This window comes from Suillus fuscotomentosus (genome assembly GCF_016647785.1).
Source record: "Suillus fuscotomentosus strain FC203 chromosome Unknown F5891scaffold_195, whole genome shotgun sequence".
Lineage (NCBI taxonomy): Eukaryota > Fungi > Basidiomycota > Agaricomycetes > Boletales > Suillaceae > Suillus > Suillus fuscotomentosus.
Window position 1 is genome coordinate 1 of NW_024539707.1, and position 14,248 is coordinate 14,248.

Here is a 14,248-nt window from a genome sequence, read left to right on the forward strand (position 1 = left end):
GCAAAAAAGTCTGTTAGCCGCTTTTGTGCTGATATAGACTGGCGCATTTCGGGAAAAGGTAGGAAGAAAATAACTTACCTCATAATGTTCTTTGCTGTACGTCAGTTCAAAAGCGTCCGATATGGAGGGCAATCCGTCATGAATGATACCTAGCGAAATCCAAGCTCTATCCATTAGTCTCCGGCACAACACGCGCGCATTGCCCGTGTGGCTGAAATTGAGCGCCCGCTCGATCATTGATGTGAACTCGATGATGCAAGGATCGATCACTGCGCCATCAACTAGAGTGTTGCTGTGCATTTCCCAAATAGTTTCCAACAAAGCGGTCAAGGGGAAGGTGGCCCATGCAAATAGTGAAGGGATGCGCTGAGACAAATGAACCTCCCGAAAGAGGACAAATAAACTGATGACATACGTTTGGCTGAAAGACCACAATGGTGTCTTTGATGGGAGACAGGACAGTGGGATGGCTCCAAGTTTTGAATAGCGGCCTTATGACATGGTCATATATATCGCTAGTTTATCAGTCAAAATATAAATGAGCCAGAATACCATGTAAAGGGGCTGGAGGCTAACCTTCCATTTCGAAATTCTTCGTTCATCCGATAAACATCCACCGTGTACGTATTTTCAAATCGGAGAGCCTGAGGCTGGTTGTCACCAGACACCTTGTCATTGAATCGTTCATGGGGTAGGCTATGGTTGCATTGCTGGAGGCGTCGAGTCCAGCGGCGTCTAGCAGAGTCTTTGGCCGTTGTTCCCGAAAGAGCAGCGGAAATCATGCCAAGTTGGACAGGGTGAAATTTTGCTTCATCCCGGACGCGATGAGACAATTCATTATAAATCTGGCAACTGATTCCGTGAAGAACAGAGGCACCGCGGATAGGATCGCCTGGGACAACGTCACCCTCAACACGATTGTCGTCGTCGCCTACAAGGGGCGGGCGAAGAGCGCCATCGATTTGAGTAAGATGCGGCAGGAAATTTGATATTAGGCTGCGAGACTGAATGTTGCCAAGTGTCTTGGTGCAAGCAAGGGGGTATACGTCAAAGTGAGCCTTGTTGCGAGTATTTCCATGAGCATCATCGTCAGAGCGAAAGAGTTCATGAACGGAATGAAGGTTAAGTAGTGCCCCGCAGGTATAAAATTGCACTGGAGCGCGCCGAGGGACCCTGAATCCCTGCTCGTTATAAACATTGATCTCGAACCCATCCGCGTCGAGTAAAGGAAGGTCCTCCAGATTAACCTCAGTCCGCATGGGATCGTCGCTGGATTTATCATAAATGATACCACCTTCATTTTGAAAATTTGGAACATCGCGCCATTCCCTGACATCGAGATAGCTATCAGAAATCAGTCAATATGGCGCCCAAGAAGCAGAAGAATGCGCAGATACCTTATATGAGTCGCCAAAGAGAAGGTAAACTGCCGAATATGAGTGTAATTGCGATCATTGTCCCAATTTCTGCGCTCATCATCGAGGGCTCCATGGACAAGGAGGGGCTGGTTCTGTCCGTATCGGATAGTGACACCCACGGGCGCATTGTTGGTGAGAAAATTATCCTCCTTCCACGATGGAGGCGCCTGCGCTACCCAGTCATCCCAGCCGGTGTTCAAGATATGACTGAGTCGCTTGAAGTCTTCCAGTCGCAGAATGATACGCCGGTGATTTTCATCGACCCTCCCCCTTACAAATAACCCGGCTACATAAGGATGAGATTGATGCAAGCGTAAAAAAAAACTTACAGAATATCTGTCGATTCCTTGACAGCGGCACGAGTGAGAGGGACCGGATAGCGCTCTCGGCAGTGGATGTCTTGGAAGAGCATCTCAGTAAATGCATGGGCGATGAACATAACGATCATCAATGCATGACGCTGAGTCAGGGCAGTGCTGGGCGCATTCAGTGCTGGGTACGCTGTTCTGGCATTATCAGGGTGGTTTGGTTCGAAAAATGTTTTAGGAACTACAGCTAGCCATAGTTGCTCCTGTAGGCGCGTTCCGATATACACCATGCGGCCGATGGGGTTGAAAGGAAGGCAGGCAACGTTGCTATCAGGCCACAATCGGTGCGTGTTGGCGAGGTCTAGGGTGACCTGCCAGTTATGATCGGCTCGAATTTTAGGTATTGCTGCGTCTAGTCCTTTGCGATTGCCAACGTAGAGTGTATGGTCTATATAATGAGGACCGACGCGAGGAACTACGTTGGGGCCATCTTTTGGAATGGTATGGTCGTTGCCGATAACGAGCCTGTGGCGTCCAGATAACATGCCCATTGCACCCAAGGAGTCCTTATTGCGGTACATCGTACGCAGTTTTGTTAGAGTGACTGTGCGAGGAGGGGTAGTGTTGAAATTTGTCACGTAGTCCCGACCGGACTCTGCCTGCTGCTGGTACAGGGCAGTACGAACGTCCTCCTGAACATGCCCATCTCCAGCTGCCAGCTGCCGAGGAAATTCGGACACATTGAAGGGCATGTTGTTGGGTTGCTCGTCCTCATCGACATTATCATCGGCTACCGGGTTGTCATTGTTGTCGTCCTGCTCCCTGCAAGAATGAAGGGCATGAACGCTGAAAACTTGATGGAGAAAAGTCCAAGAGAGTAGCTCACCGTTCAGCATGCAAAATATCCATGTTATAGATAAAATTCCTAGATACTAGTATGGGCTGTAAGCGTCGATTTGGAACGGATGCGGCAGAGAGGAAGGAGCACTGGCAAATCGGTCAAGACAAGACTGTCTTATTTGAATGTATTTCGGAAACGCGGGGACCTTGCGTATATTATAACAATCAGAAGCGTTGATATGCAACGCTCAAGTGCGTGGCCTCCGATCGGGCTAGTGTCACTAGTTATGCAAATCCCGGCATCATAAAAATATTCCAGACACACTGTAATTACATACCAGATAAGCCCACAAACGAGCTCAAGCTCAGCGTCGTGTAGTTCAGCGTCGCGTAGGACTCCCCCGCGAGCCCCCGAGGCAGGAGGATGGATACCCTGCCATGGTGGAATGAAGTTACCAGGTGCTCTGAAACTTTCGTAAATTATTATGTCTATTCAAAGAGTCCAAACTTCGAATATGGCCTTAAAGCGCAGCCTAACGTCCTTACTAATAACCATAGCCGCGTTGCATTGATTGTGACGGCAAGAATATCTGATATCACCGAAATTACACAACTCAGACATGGGTATACATGGCAATATCGGAGCTACCATACCTGCCATAAGTATCCGGCGCAAGTCGGACAATGTTCGGAGAAAAAATATTACGCCATTCTAACTGCTATATGACTTTAGTCTGGCATTGGTCTGGCGTTCCGATATAATAGACATTTCCATGTGTATCAGGCATTTGAATCTCGCTCAAAGTAATCAGTCATGGCAATTTCATTCCGATACAATGAGACATTACATTGAAACATGACAGTACAAAACAGTAAGGTATAATTGAGTGTATCGTTCCGAGCCTATGTATGCGAACGCGGGTAATCGAGAATGGACAATAGAACAGGAATATGAACAATCTGTGAGTAGGTCAATAATACAGCAGTTCAGTAGTGCATGACAGCGAGAATATAAAAGCCAGAATATTAAAATAACACACGAGTATCGTTTGACGGCCTGCGAGTAATGCAAATAAAGGAAATGTGCAACGTGGATCCATGAAGTAGCGGATGGCTACTTCCTCGAACTTTTTTGTGCTGGCGTTGGTGCGGGTGCCTTGCGCTTCGTTGAACGGCCACCAGCCTGTGGATCGAGATTGTTACATTTAATACAAATTCCAGTATATGCTGGACTTACCTTCTTAGCCTTGCGCTTGGTTGCAATCTGTACAGGTTCGAAATCCTCGCACGACTCAGCTTCTGTCAAATCACTTGGGACATGCGACTCAGCACGTGCAGGCACTGCTGGCTTTGGCTTAGGTTGAGGAGCAGGGGGAGGTGGAGTTCGAGTTCGAGTTGGCTTGTGAGGTGGAGGTGAAGCTGGCTCACGAGGTGGAGGTGGAGTTGGCTCGCGAGGTGGAGGTGGAGTTGGCTCGCGAGGTGGAGGTGGAGTTGGCTCACAAGGTGGAGTTAGCTCGCGAGGTGGAGGTGGAGGTGGTGTTGGCTCACAAGGCGGGGCTGGAGTTAGCTCGCGAGGTGGAGGTGGAGTTGGCTCGCAAGGTGGGGCTGGAGTTGGTTCGCGAGTAGAAGGAACTGGTGTTGGGATTGCCTTGGCTGCACGACGTGCTGCCATTTGAGCGTGGACTCTTGCTAGATAGTTGTCCCTGCCTTCGCGAGAGCCAGAGATTTTATCGTCATCTCTAGTACTGCTGTTGTCACGGCCCTCCTCGTTCTTGAATAGTTTTCTTAGATAAATCAGGGTTAGCGCGAACCTTGAGAATATAAAAAAACCTTACACATTCCAAGCTTTGAGGAGGTCTTCTTTCCACTCCGGATCAGGTGAATCTTCGATAAGCTCGATGATGGTGTGGTAGAATTCCCGGTAGTTGAAAGCACCATCGATTTCGGACCAAGCGTTCTTAGCGCTGATACCAAAACGAACCTGAATAAAATTGAGCGACTCGTTAGTATGTAAGTTTGAAGCAATCGAACCTGTAAACAGCCATATGCGATATGTGCCGCTTCCACCGTGGTCATGTTGTGTAGAGCAGCGTTGCAGGTGCGTGTCGCGCGCGTCTCCCCTCCATATGCACTCGATGGACTTGTAAAAATGTGCCGCATAGTCTAATAAACAAAGAAATATCAATCTAAAACAATACCAAAAAAAAACGCCTACCCGCTCCAATAAGTAGCCATCAAACATGCCCTCAAACATGTTGTCGTCGTCATAGTCTTGACCTGGTGGGTCTCCGGCCCATAGGAATGCGGGAAGCGCGAATGCGGTCAAGTTAACCTTGCCGCACTGAATGTCTTTAAGTGCCCTGCGAAATGTTAGACTAACGTGAGGTGAACTTTAAAAAACCTCACTTGTCGGCGTCCTCTGAAAATCTCCCGAGTTCCCTGACCGGACAGAGAAAACGCGCTAAAACAGGGTGGTTAATACCCAAATGGGTCCGCGAACCACTTCCGTCGTATATAGCCGGACGTATTGGGTGGTCCTTGGTGTTGAAGGCTGCGTAATGGCCGATTTGGCTCTTGAGACGTGAGGTGTCGTCAGAGCGAGTAGCCGAGATAGTAGTATCCATCTGATGGATCAAATAAGAACATAATATATACATATATGCGCATGCACTCACTTTCTTGATGATAGTATTGAGCTCGGAGGCTTTCCGAGGGTCGCTGAGTAGAGGTTTTAAGCTTGGAGCGAGCTGAAGCAGCCGAACATAGTTCCTTTTATATCGTTCTTGGACTTTAGATGAACTGCGAAGCAATAAAAGAATTAGTCCATACTAAGATTTGAGATTGACTTACATCTTTGAGAGTCGCTTCTCGCGACAAACCTGGGCATCTTCGTCTTCCGATAGCTCACCATTCTCCACAGCATCGCGCTGCTGCAGAGCCAGACCTACATTAATTAGTTGTTTTGTCTTACAAAACACGTCGATGCAGCGTGCTATGCAGCGTGCAGCGGCGAGAAATTCTTCATGAGGATCGATGTTGGATTCTTTTTTTCTACATTGAGTTGTTATGAATGACCAGAACATTCGAAATGAATCAATTAAGTTACCTTGCCCTTTTCTCATCATCATGATCTGACGAACGGCGTCTTTTCTTGGGCCTCGTGTCCTTGTTCGAAACCGTGACCTTCTTCGGACGTAAAGGTTCCGCTGACGATGCTGAGAGAGTCGAGATATGCGAGGACACAGATGAATCAGACGACGCAGTCGAGTCAGAACGTTTACGACGCGACATGATGCTGGGGGAAAGAAAAATAAGCATCTACAAAAGTATCGCTATGGCCGGTTACTACCTTGTACAGTTTACAAACCCCGCGTTAACAGAATGTACCGTAAGAGATATGCACGAGATTGCAGCAGTATGCAAGACTAGCAAAAATGTGTGAAATGTAAAGCTAAGCTTGTACACGAAGTGTGCCAAGCTTGTAGAGTAGCCAACAGAAGTGCGGAGGTATGCATGAGATGTAACATGTATGCAAATCGGCGGCATATTCATTGCATTACAGCTAGTGCCGTCGTTCAGCTTCTTAAGCTTGGTGATGAACAGCAATGAAATTCGAGAATTGGCTAGTGTAGGCGAGTCCGGTATCCTTAGATTATGTTCAATTTTGAAGCTTTTGCAATACATACCTGACGGTAGCATAGTTCCATTCTGTATGTGTCCTAAGCCTATCTCTGTTTTTCTGTGCAAACTTCACATTACTGATGACCTCAACGGTCTCGTAGCCCATTGGCGTAAGAAGATGCCCATCTCCACAATTGCAAGTCCTTGATCAGTAAGAGCCGACACTTGATACATCGATGCAGTCCAACCCATCGTGACAATGAGCGCTCCTGTACCCACGTTCATCTTAAACCGCGATGCTATAGTATACCGTCTGCTGTCAAAGGTCTCACGAGTCTATACTTTCGTGACGGACGAGGAGGAGTCGGTGCTAGTGATGCAAGAAACAACAACTCTCCGTCCGAGTCGCTCAAGCCGCGTCAAGGGAGATACCAGCCCAGGCCCCATACGCAGCCATCCGAATGCCCTGTCGGCCGCTTCGATCAATATTTCTACTTGGGTTATGATGGTATTGACGTAACGATGCGGGCGCTTGCCACACAATGGAAACCGCAACTGGACTGCCATCACTGTGTCATGCATCCCGTGGTTATCGGCTACTATTCGTGCATTGGCTGCCTCAGAGCATGGTATCGAGGTAATTAGCCAGTTCACAAGTGCCGAGTGTGCAAACTTAGCACACTTAAACTCCCTGAGGCATGCTGGCAAAAATCAGTCAGCAAATCGAAATCAAAAAACGTGAACAGAACAATGCCCGTCGTCCGAGGATAAACACCAATAGCCTCTCTCAGTGAGTATTGTAGATCACGCTTGATATTCACGGGAGAAATCCCTGCAATGAATATCGTGTTTTGCACCATGGATTCTCCAATTTTAAGGATATCTGGTTCTAAGGGTGCGTAAAGGGTCTGCAAGGAAGTGTAAAATGAGCTGTCAGCTCATCGAAAAAGGTGTAATTGAACGCGCCTATTAACCTGAAGCAATTCAAACTGGCTTCTAATGATGCGCCTCCTTTGCAATCTGAGCACCGTATGGGTTTTTAGGATCCTTGGCGTACGTCTCCGCTGCAACACCCATTCATGCGAGGTCGAAGTGGAAAAAGCACATGACGTACAACGAAAACCCGCCTCCTGCATCTTCGAGACAAGGTAAAAGGTTACTGCACTCGCTGCTAAGAAGGGCGCCATGGGCCTCAACACCTGTTAACACGACTGGTCATCGGAAAATCACTTGTGGCACGAGAAATGCCATGAGTGTGATCTAGTACAGAGTTATTAGTTGAAACTCACTGGTTATAAGGCTGGAGTGAACTGAAAGAGCGGAGCGAATGATGTGAATCATAGGGGAACAGACATGAAACGCCTATTAGGAAGGTGCTTCTCACGCCAATACACGTCCAAAGTAACGCTCGAGCTCACTGTCAGTCGCGTTGTCTAGGTCATAATGGCAGCAGAGCCACATGCTACACAGTGGTATTTGAGGATAAAACAAAGAGTCTATCTACGCAGGAGCTTAGGGCACTCTCGAGAAAGGCACTGATGAAGACAGACTGGACACGTTGCGCAGGTTGTTGTGTCGACGATTAATGGGAACCCTCAGGTATGTTCCAATCTTTTCTGTAGAGCGCATGAAGCTGATGCAACGGTGGCGGCCCAGCCCACGCTCTTGATGCTTATCATACAATATATTATGCCTTCCAAAAACAAGCAGCTCAAAAAGCTACTTCACTTCTACTGGAGGTGTGTCCCAAGTATGACGAGAACGGGAAGCTTAAGCAGGAGATGATTCTAGTCGTGTACGTGTATCTATTATCCTCCTACCGTGCATATACTCACCTTGCCCAGCAATGCCATCCAAAACGACTTGGTAAGACTGATTCCTGCACTCCGGATGTTCTGTTTTTCATATCCCTGCAGCAACACCCCAACGAATATATCCGTGGCGCTACCTTACGATATCCAAAGATGCTGAACTCCTCGAACCCCTGATTTCTACCTGCCGCAGCTGTCTCGAGCACCGTCATTCCTACGTCCGCAAGAACGCCGTATTCGCCGTGTACACTATCTACCGCGAATATGAACACCTCATCCCAGATGCTCCCGAGCTCATGCAGACTTTCATTGCTGCAGAGTCTGACATGACGTGCAAGCGTAACGCATTCGTGTTCCTTGCGCATTGCGCAATGCCCAAAGCTGTGGAGTGGTTAATTAGCGTCTATGATCAGCTGACAAGTCTAGACGAACTCTTGCAAGTGAGCATCATAGAAGTCGTCAGGTTGGATTGTAAGAACGACACGACGCATCGAGTAAGTCCTTTTCATTTAGGCTATCTGTTTATCCTCATTTTTGTCGGTTTGCAGCCCCGATATATCAGATGCATGTTTGAATTGTTGAATTCATCGTCACACGCAGTAAAGTACGAAGCTGCTACGACGCTCACTACACTCACGCAGAACCCCGCTGCTGTGAAAAGTATGTTTACGATCAGATCCTGTACGCATATATGCTCACTTTCATAATTAGCGGCTGCCTCGTGCTTTGTCAATCTGGTCATTAAAGAATCCGACAACAACGTTAAGCTAATTGTCCTGGATTGCCTGGATTGCCTGGATTGCCTGGATCGCCTGGATACCCTACGCTCCAAACATGGTCATATACTGGATGGACTGACGATGGATATCTTGCAGGTCTTGTCGAGGTACAAACATTGATCGATCACTAGCTGAAAATAATACTGAATCCTATTGTATCAGCGCCGACATGGAGGTTCGAAGGAAAGCCATGAGCATCGTACTCAGCATGACCTCGAATCGGAACGTCAAGGAAGTTGTTCTCTTCCTCAAGAAGCAGCTGCAGCAGACACAGGAGCGCGAGTTCGAAAAAGTCAGTCTCGCAGTCCTGCACGTTACCGTGAACTGATTTTGGGATAGGCCCCGGAGTACAGGCAACTTCTAATCCAATCGATCCATGTTTTAGCAGTCAAATTTCCTGAGGTAGCTGCAAGTGTTGTTCATGCGCTCATGGAATTCCTTGGAGACTCGAATAACCCCTCTGCGCTGGACGTCGTGGCCTTCGTCCGGTTTGTTTTTCCTCCTAGTCTCTACATCTTATTTCACTAACACTCCCGCAATGAAGTAGTCGAGAAGTTCCCACATCTCCGGCCGTCTATATGCGACAAGCTCACTCAAACTTTGACAGAGATCAAATCCGGTAAAACCTTCCGCGGCGTCCTCTGGATTCAGGGGCGAGTATGCCGAAGGCCCGTCAGATATTCAGGCCACATTCCAGGACATTCGCAAAGTGATTGGCGAGATTCCTATTCTTGCAAGTGAGCAGCGCTTACTGGACGAGGCTGACGGAGAGGAGGAACAAGAAGGCCGAGGGAAGCGGGCGGCCAAAGGTACTTGCTGACGGGACATATGCGACGGAGACGACGTACACCAGCACCAACTCAGCGAGATCAGAGGCTGTCAAGGCTGCGTCAAAGCCTCCATTGAGAGGTGCGTGGTGTGCCCATTTATTTCGTTCGGAACTTTTAAGGATGTGATGTCAGCTCTCATATTGGGAGGCGACTTTTTCACGGGTTCGGTACTCGCCTCGGCGCTGACGAAGCTTGTGCTGCGATTCGATGACCTTACAGACGACCGGCCAAAGGCCAACGCTCTCCGTGCTGAGGTACGTACTACTGTTAATGTTTCTATAGCATTCACTGACACCCACCCAGTCCATGTTGATCATGACATCTATTATCCGCGTCGGCCAGTCGAAGTTTGTCACAGTACCGATCGATGAGGATTCCAACGAGCGCATTCTTAACTGCATACAAACTTTAAGCGAGCTCCAGGAAAAGTCCATCGTCCACGATATCTTCTTGAAGGACACGAAAGCTGCACACTCCAAGATGCTCGTCGCTCAGGAGGTGCGTGCCTAGTCTACTTCAAGTTGTGTTGCTGATAAGCGGACAGAAAAAGGCAGCGGAGAAGAAAGAGGCGGAAAACACGAAGGAGCATGTTGTGCAACTCGATGACTTGCTTACTTTCAGGCAGTTTTCGAGAAAATCGGCGGATGACCCCATTGATGTAGGCCTTTGTCATCGACTGATTATACGCCATTCATTTTTTTTTCCAGTACGTGGAGGACTTAGGCAAGGCAACGGGAGCTGCTGAAGTCTGGGAAGACTTTATATCCAACCTCAGTCGCATATCCCAGCTCACAGGTATATCTTGTAGTGCTGCGGTCGTTTCAAGTTTCAGTGCACTTCTAGGTTTCTCGGACCCTATATGTGCGGAAGCATTCGTCATGATGCACGGATTTGATATTATGCTTGGTGTGTATACGAGCTAATTTTTGGCGATACTCATGAACGGTACTCAGATGTCCTTCTGGTCAACCAGACGTCTAATACGCTGCAGAATCTCTGTCTTGACTGCGCAACGCTTGGTGACCTCAAACTGGTCGAACGACCGGCTGTATATACCATAGCACCTCACGGTTTCCAGAGTATCAAGGCTACAATCAAGGTAACAACCAAAGATACTCCGTCACTCAACCATGTTAATTGTGCATCGTAGGTTTCGTCAACAGAGACTGGCGTCATATTTGGCAGCATCCTATGGGATGGGCCTGCCCTCGCTGAATGCTGTGTTATTTTGAACGACATCCACATCGAGATTATGGACTATATCAAGCCTGCGTACTGTAGCGAGACGCAGGTATGTCTTTAATATCTATAGTGGCCGTCTAAATACTCACTGCCCTCAAGTTCCGAAGCACGTGGACAGAGTTTGAGTGGGAGAACATGGTTAAGGTGTCGACGAACATGACGTATTTCTCTCGGGATTCTCTTATCTAGTCCTTAGCTAACACACCCGCATAGTGACCCCCGCGACTACCTGAAACACGTCATGAAGTCTATGAACATGTAGAAGGAGCCATGTCAGGCGATTGTGATTTCCTCTTTGCCAACATGTATGCTCGAAGTTTGTTCGGTGCGGTTCTTTCCACGAGTTTTGGGTCAGCATCGGTCTTATTTCGTGATGACACAGGCGAGGATGCTTTAGTCAATTTGAGCATCGAGAAGACGGAAGCTGGGATTGTAGGCCACGTTCGTACTCGGAGCAAAACGCAGGGCATCGCTTTATCGCTGAGCGACCGTATTACGATGTGCGAGTGTATGTGTTTGAAGAATATATCCTGACGATTGATGATTGTATATCTGTAGCCCAAAAGGATAGCAAGTCGTCGATACGAAGCGTGTAGACATGGACCAGGTTACTGAACTGTACACATAGGCATCATGTACTAGAGAAGGAGACACATGAATGTTTGATGCAACGCTAACACATGGTGATCGATCTTTACATCAATAGGTACCCAAGCGGTCCCCTACATAGCCAAACCTCTCAGCAACAGAGATCATTTTTAAACCCTTCGATTCCCCTCGTATTCCCTTACACAGCTTACACGTTCTCACTGGACCGCTGTGGTACCTTGTCTCTCTATTACACAAGGTTCCTGCACCTCTACGCATTCAAACATTCAAATTGCACCTCGATGAGGAATATCTGGCATCCACTCCCAATTACTTGTCTGCAATCCTGGATATTACTCAACAATTTGTTGCTATAGACTACCTGGGACCGAATTTTCGTCACGGATCACTTATTTCTGGAAGTTTTGATGTCCCCTTGGGTGAATATCGAACTATTCCGGTGAAGAAGCTCATGATTCATCTACCATATCGGTACAGGTATTCAGATCAACACCTTCCCACTTGTACTCACTCGTACTTATCCAATACTTGGTCTTATATGTCACCTTGTCCTTATTGCAGTACCCAGTTTCCCAAACAATTAAAAGCTGCTGCCCATCTATCTGCATATTGTACTAGGGGTTCGCTGTGTGAACTTATGACCTTGCCATGGCCCAATTTTTTATTCACACAGTATTAACACGAACTATACTGCCGTTCCAGTGGGGTAGTAATATAAGTCGCCTAAAGCTACATGCATGGCAAAGCCCGCTAGCTAGCCAATTATCAGTCACCCTTGTGATGGATGATGGTAGTTTCTTTCTCGACACATGTGAACTATCGCTCGTCAAATACTGAATATTATGAATGCGAAAGGGGTCTCGCAGAACATCCCAGAACTTAAATGCATCTGAAGACCAACTGTCATGGAAGAATCCCAATCTCGCAAACGACAAGCGGAAAAAACACGCGAACATCCTTGGTACTATGCAAACAACTTTCGTCCGACAAGTGCTGTATCAACATTTGCAACAAATCTTCACGCAGACAGCAGTTTCTTCTCCCGCAGCACAGGCAATATCTTTAAGAGACGCAGTAGACAACGCCGATGATAGAGAAACCGACACCTCTCGAATTATATAACCAAGCAGTGATGGGACTTCCAAAAATCCTTGAAAAATCAACCCGTAAGCCTTGGGGCCACTTCGTCCAGCTCCCGTGTCAATACAAACTCCAGACAGCAGATGTCGCATAAGCCTTATCTTCGTTTTTCTCATGACGATTATGTTTGTAGTCCGTGATCCCGAACAAAGCGTGAAAACTGGATAGCATCAGCAGAGAACAGCGATGACGTCGTGGAAGCTGAAAACAACATATCTCCGATTGGACCTTCTCCTTGAATACAATCATCAGATTTGGAACAAGTCACGCAACTGTTCATTGATGAGCCGTGCTCTGAACCGTTATTGTCAGACGAGAATATGCTAGCCAGTCACGACAAAAACAACATCACTGGCTGCGTGATCGACCACAAGAAACGAAAGATCAGTGGAGAAATTGACAGCGTCATCCTAGATGGAAATAAGAGCACGCATTGGGATATCAAGCGTTGCGACGTCAAGACGCCGAATGGGAATTTTGTTTGACGAATACTCGGGTATTGAGAAGGAAGGTCAGACAAAGAGACAAGTAACAGGCGATATTAGATTGCTCCAAGAATTGGCAGACAAGCTCATGGAGTTAGCTCGAGCAGGCGGGGAGATCGACGAAGATGAACATCCAGGATATTCTGAAAACGAGGGAGCCGAGTTGAATTATTCGTTCGCCCCAGAACAGCAAGGATATATGTAGATGTAGATGTAGGAAGCACGCGTGTTTAACATATCGATATAACATATGCAAGACGATTTGAAGAGCTGCACGAACGGTATATACCGTCTCGCCCGGAAGCTCGAAGAATCGTTGAGGTCGAGGATGGTGAGCTCGACAGTACAAACCGTTGTGCTCAGAAAATATCGTGAATTGGCGGTCGAGACTGGAGCAGGTCGTAGTCTGTAGAGTGACGAAGTCCGATGAATGGCTCGAGGTAGTCAGGCTCCTCAGAAGTACTTCATTAACCCTGACTAGACGTACACGACCGTACATACAGTCATGCCGTGTGGAAAAGGGCGAAGACCATCGGAGATGTCAAACCAGGGAGTAACAAGAGACTCGGTTACGTTCAGGGCGATGAAATCGGGAGAGAAAAGCGAAGACACGACCGTACAAACAGTCATGCCGTAGGGAAGGAAGCGAGCATGACGAGGAAGAAGGCGGAAGGACCCTAGGATATAACGACCAGCTCGCCAATACAAACCATCGTGTGTAGAACCGGACTTCAAAATATGTTGCGGCAAATCGGCAAATCGAACCATAACACATCGTCCACCATAGACGTCTTCGCAATAGTGTCATTTGGTGCAGATGTTCGAGGCCGAGCCTTCTTCGGAAAACTGGTTATCTCCACCTGTGCGTGGGCCCTGCGCCGACAGCGTTTACGTTTTGATCGTACAGTCACGTCTTTGGATAATTCCAACTCATCTCTTTTGCGCAGACCTATTAGCATATGTCAAATGATTATTTGAGAATCGTCTTTCCTGCACTTCGTTAAATAACTTAGATCAATTCATAATACAACTTCCTTCCCCTGGTGCGACGGTTTGTACCATCGCGTCCATCTCGCTTGGCTACGGCACGATGATTTGTATCGTCGTATTTTTCCTTCGGACACTTCGTTCGACACATGATAGGCTTTCGTGGCCCAGAGCCCGA

General features: G+C 47.6%; 5 protein-coding genes across 5 annotated transcripts; 2 read left to right on the forward strand and 3 right to left on the reverse strand.

Annotated features, from left to right (window-relative positions):
* Positions 1-13: 13 nt before the first annotated feature.
* Positions 14-2,635, reverse strand: F5891DRAFT_1199588 (uncharacterized protein; the record flags this gene model as incomplete). The annotated part of the gene is made up of 7 exons (XM_041368775.1): positions 14-28; positions 79-366; positions 416-515; positions 577-1,344; positions 1,398-1,688; positions 1,748-2,548; positions 2,613-2,635. The coding sequence occupies 7 exons, from the start codon at positions 2,633-2,635 to the stop codon at positions 14-16; spliced, it is 2,286 nt and encodes a 761-aa protein (XP_041216946.1).
* A 2,134-nt stretch (positions 2,636-4,769) lies between these two features.
* Positions 4,770-5,178, reverse strand: F5891DRAFT_921281 (uncharacterized protein; the record flags this gene model as incomplete). Its single annotated transcript, XM_041373787.1, has 2 exons — positions 4,770-4,926; positions 4,973-5,178. Coding segments are annotated over 2 exons (363 nt in total), but the record flags the coding sequence as incomplete, so codon positions are not given.
* Positions 5,179-7,183: 2,005 nt separating this feature from the next.
* Positions 7,184-7,389, reverse strand: F5891DRAFT_1219274 (ATPase, F0 complex, subunit J; the record flags this gene model as incomplete). Its single annotated transcript, XM_041369379.1, has 2 exons — positions 7,184-7,251; positions 7,302-7,389. Coding segments are annotated over 2 exons (156 nt in total), but the record flags the coding sequence as incomplete, so codon positions are not given.
* Positions 7,390-7,540: 151 nt separating this feature from the next.
* F5891DRAFT_1219275 (coatomer beta C-terminal region-domain-containing protein) lies at positions 7,541-11,445 on the forward strand (the record flags this gene model as incomplete). Its single annotated transcript, XM_041369380.1, has 25 exons — positions 7,541-7,606; positions 7,704-7,786; positions 7,810-7,926; positions 8,032-8,053; positions 8,104-8,125; positions 8,152-8,492; positions 8,547-8,658; positions 8,710-8,884; positions 8,940-9,069; positions 9,117-9,269; positions 9,330-9,434; positions 9,463-9,586; positions 9,642-9,686; positions 9,740-9,861; positions 9,911-10,105; positions 10,152-10,265; positions 10,315-10,402; positions 10,451-10,513; positions 10,561-10,706; positions 10,758-10,898; positions 10,949-11,010; positions 11,063-11,107; positions 11,205-11,209; positions 11,232-11,357; positions 11,408-11,445. The coding sequence occupies 25 exons, from the start codon at positions 7,541-7,543 to the stop codon at positions 11,443-11,445; spliced, it is 2,640 nt and encodes an 879-aa protein (XP_041216949.1).
* A 1,567-nt stretch (positions 11,446-13,012) lies between these two features.
* F5891DRAFT_988061 (uncharacterized protein) lies at positions 13,013-13,764 on the forward strand (the record flags this gene model as incomplete). The annotated part of the gene is made up of 3 exons (XM_041377973.1): positions 13,013-13,284; positions 13,341-13,364; positions 13,587-13,764. 3 exons carry the CDS (start codon positions 13,013-13,015, stop codon positions 13,762-13,764), a joined length of 474 nt encoding a protein of 157 aa, XP_041216950.1.
* Positions 13,765-14,248: the final 484 nt, after the last annotated feature.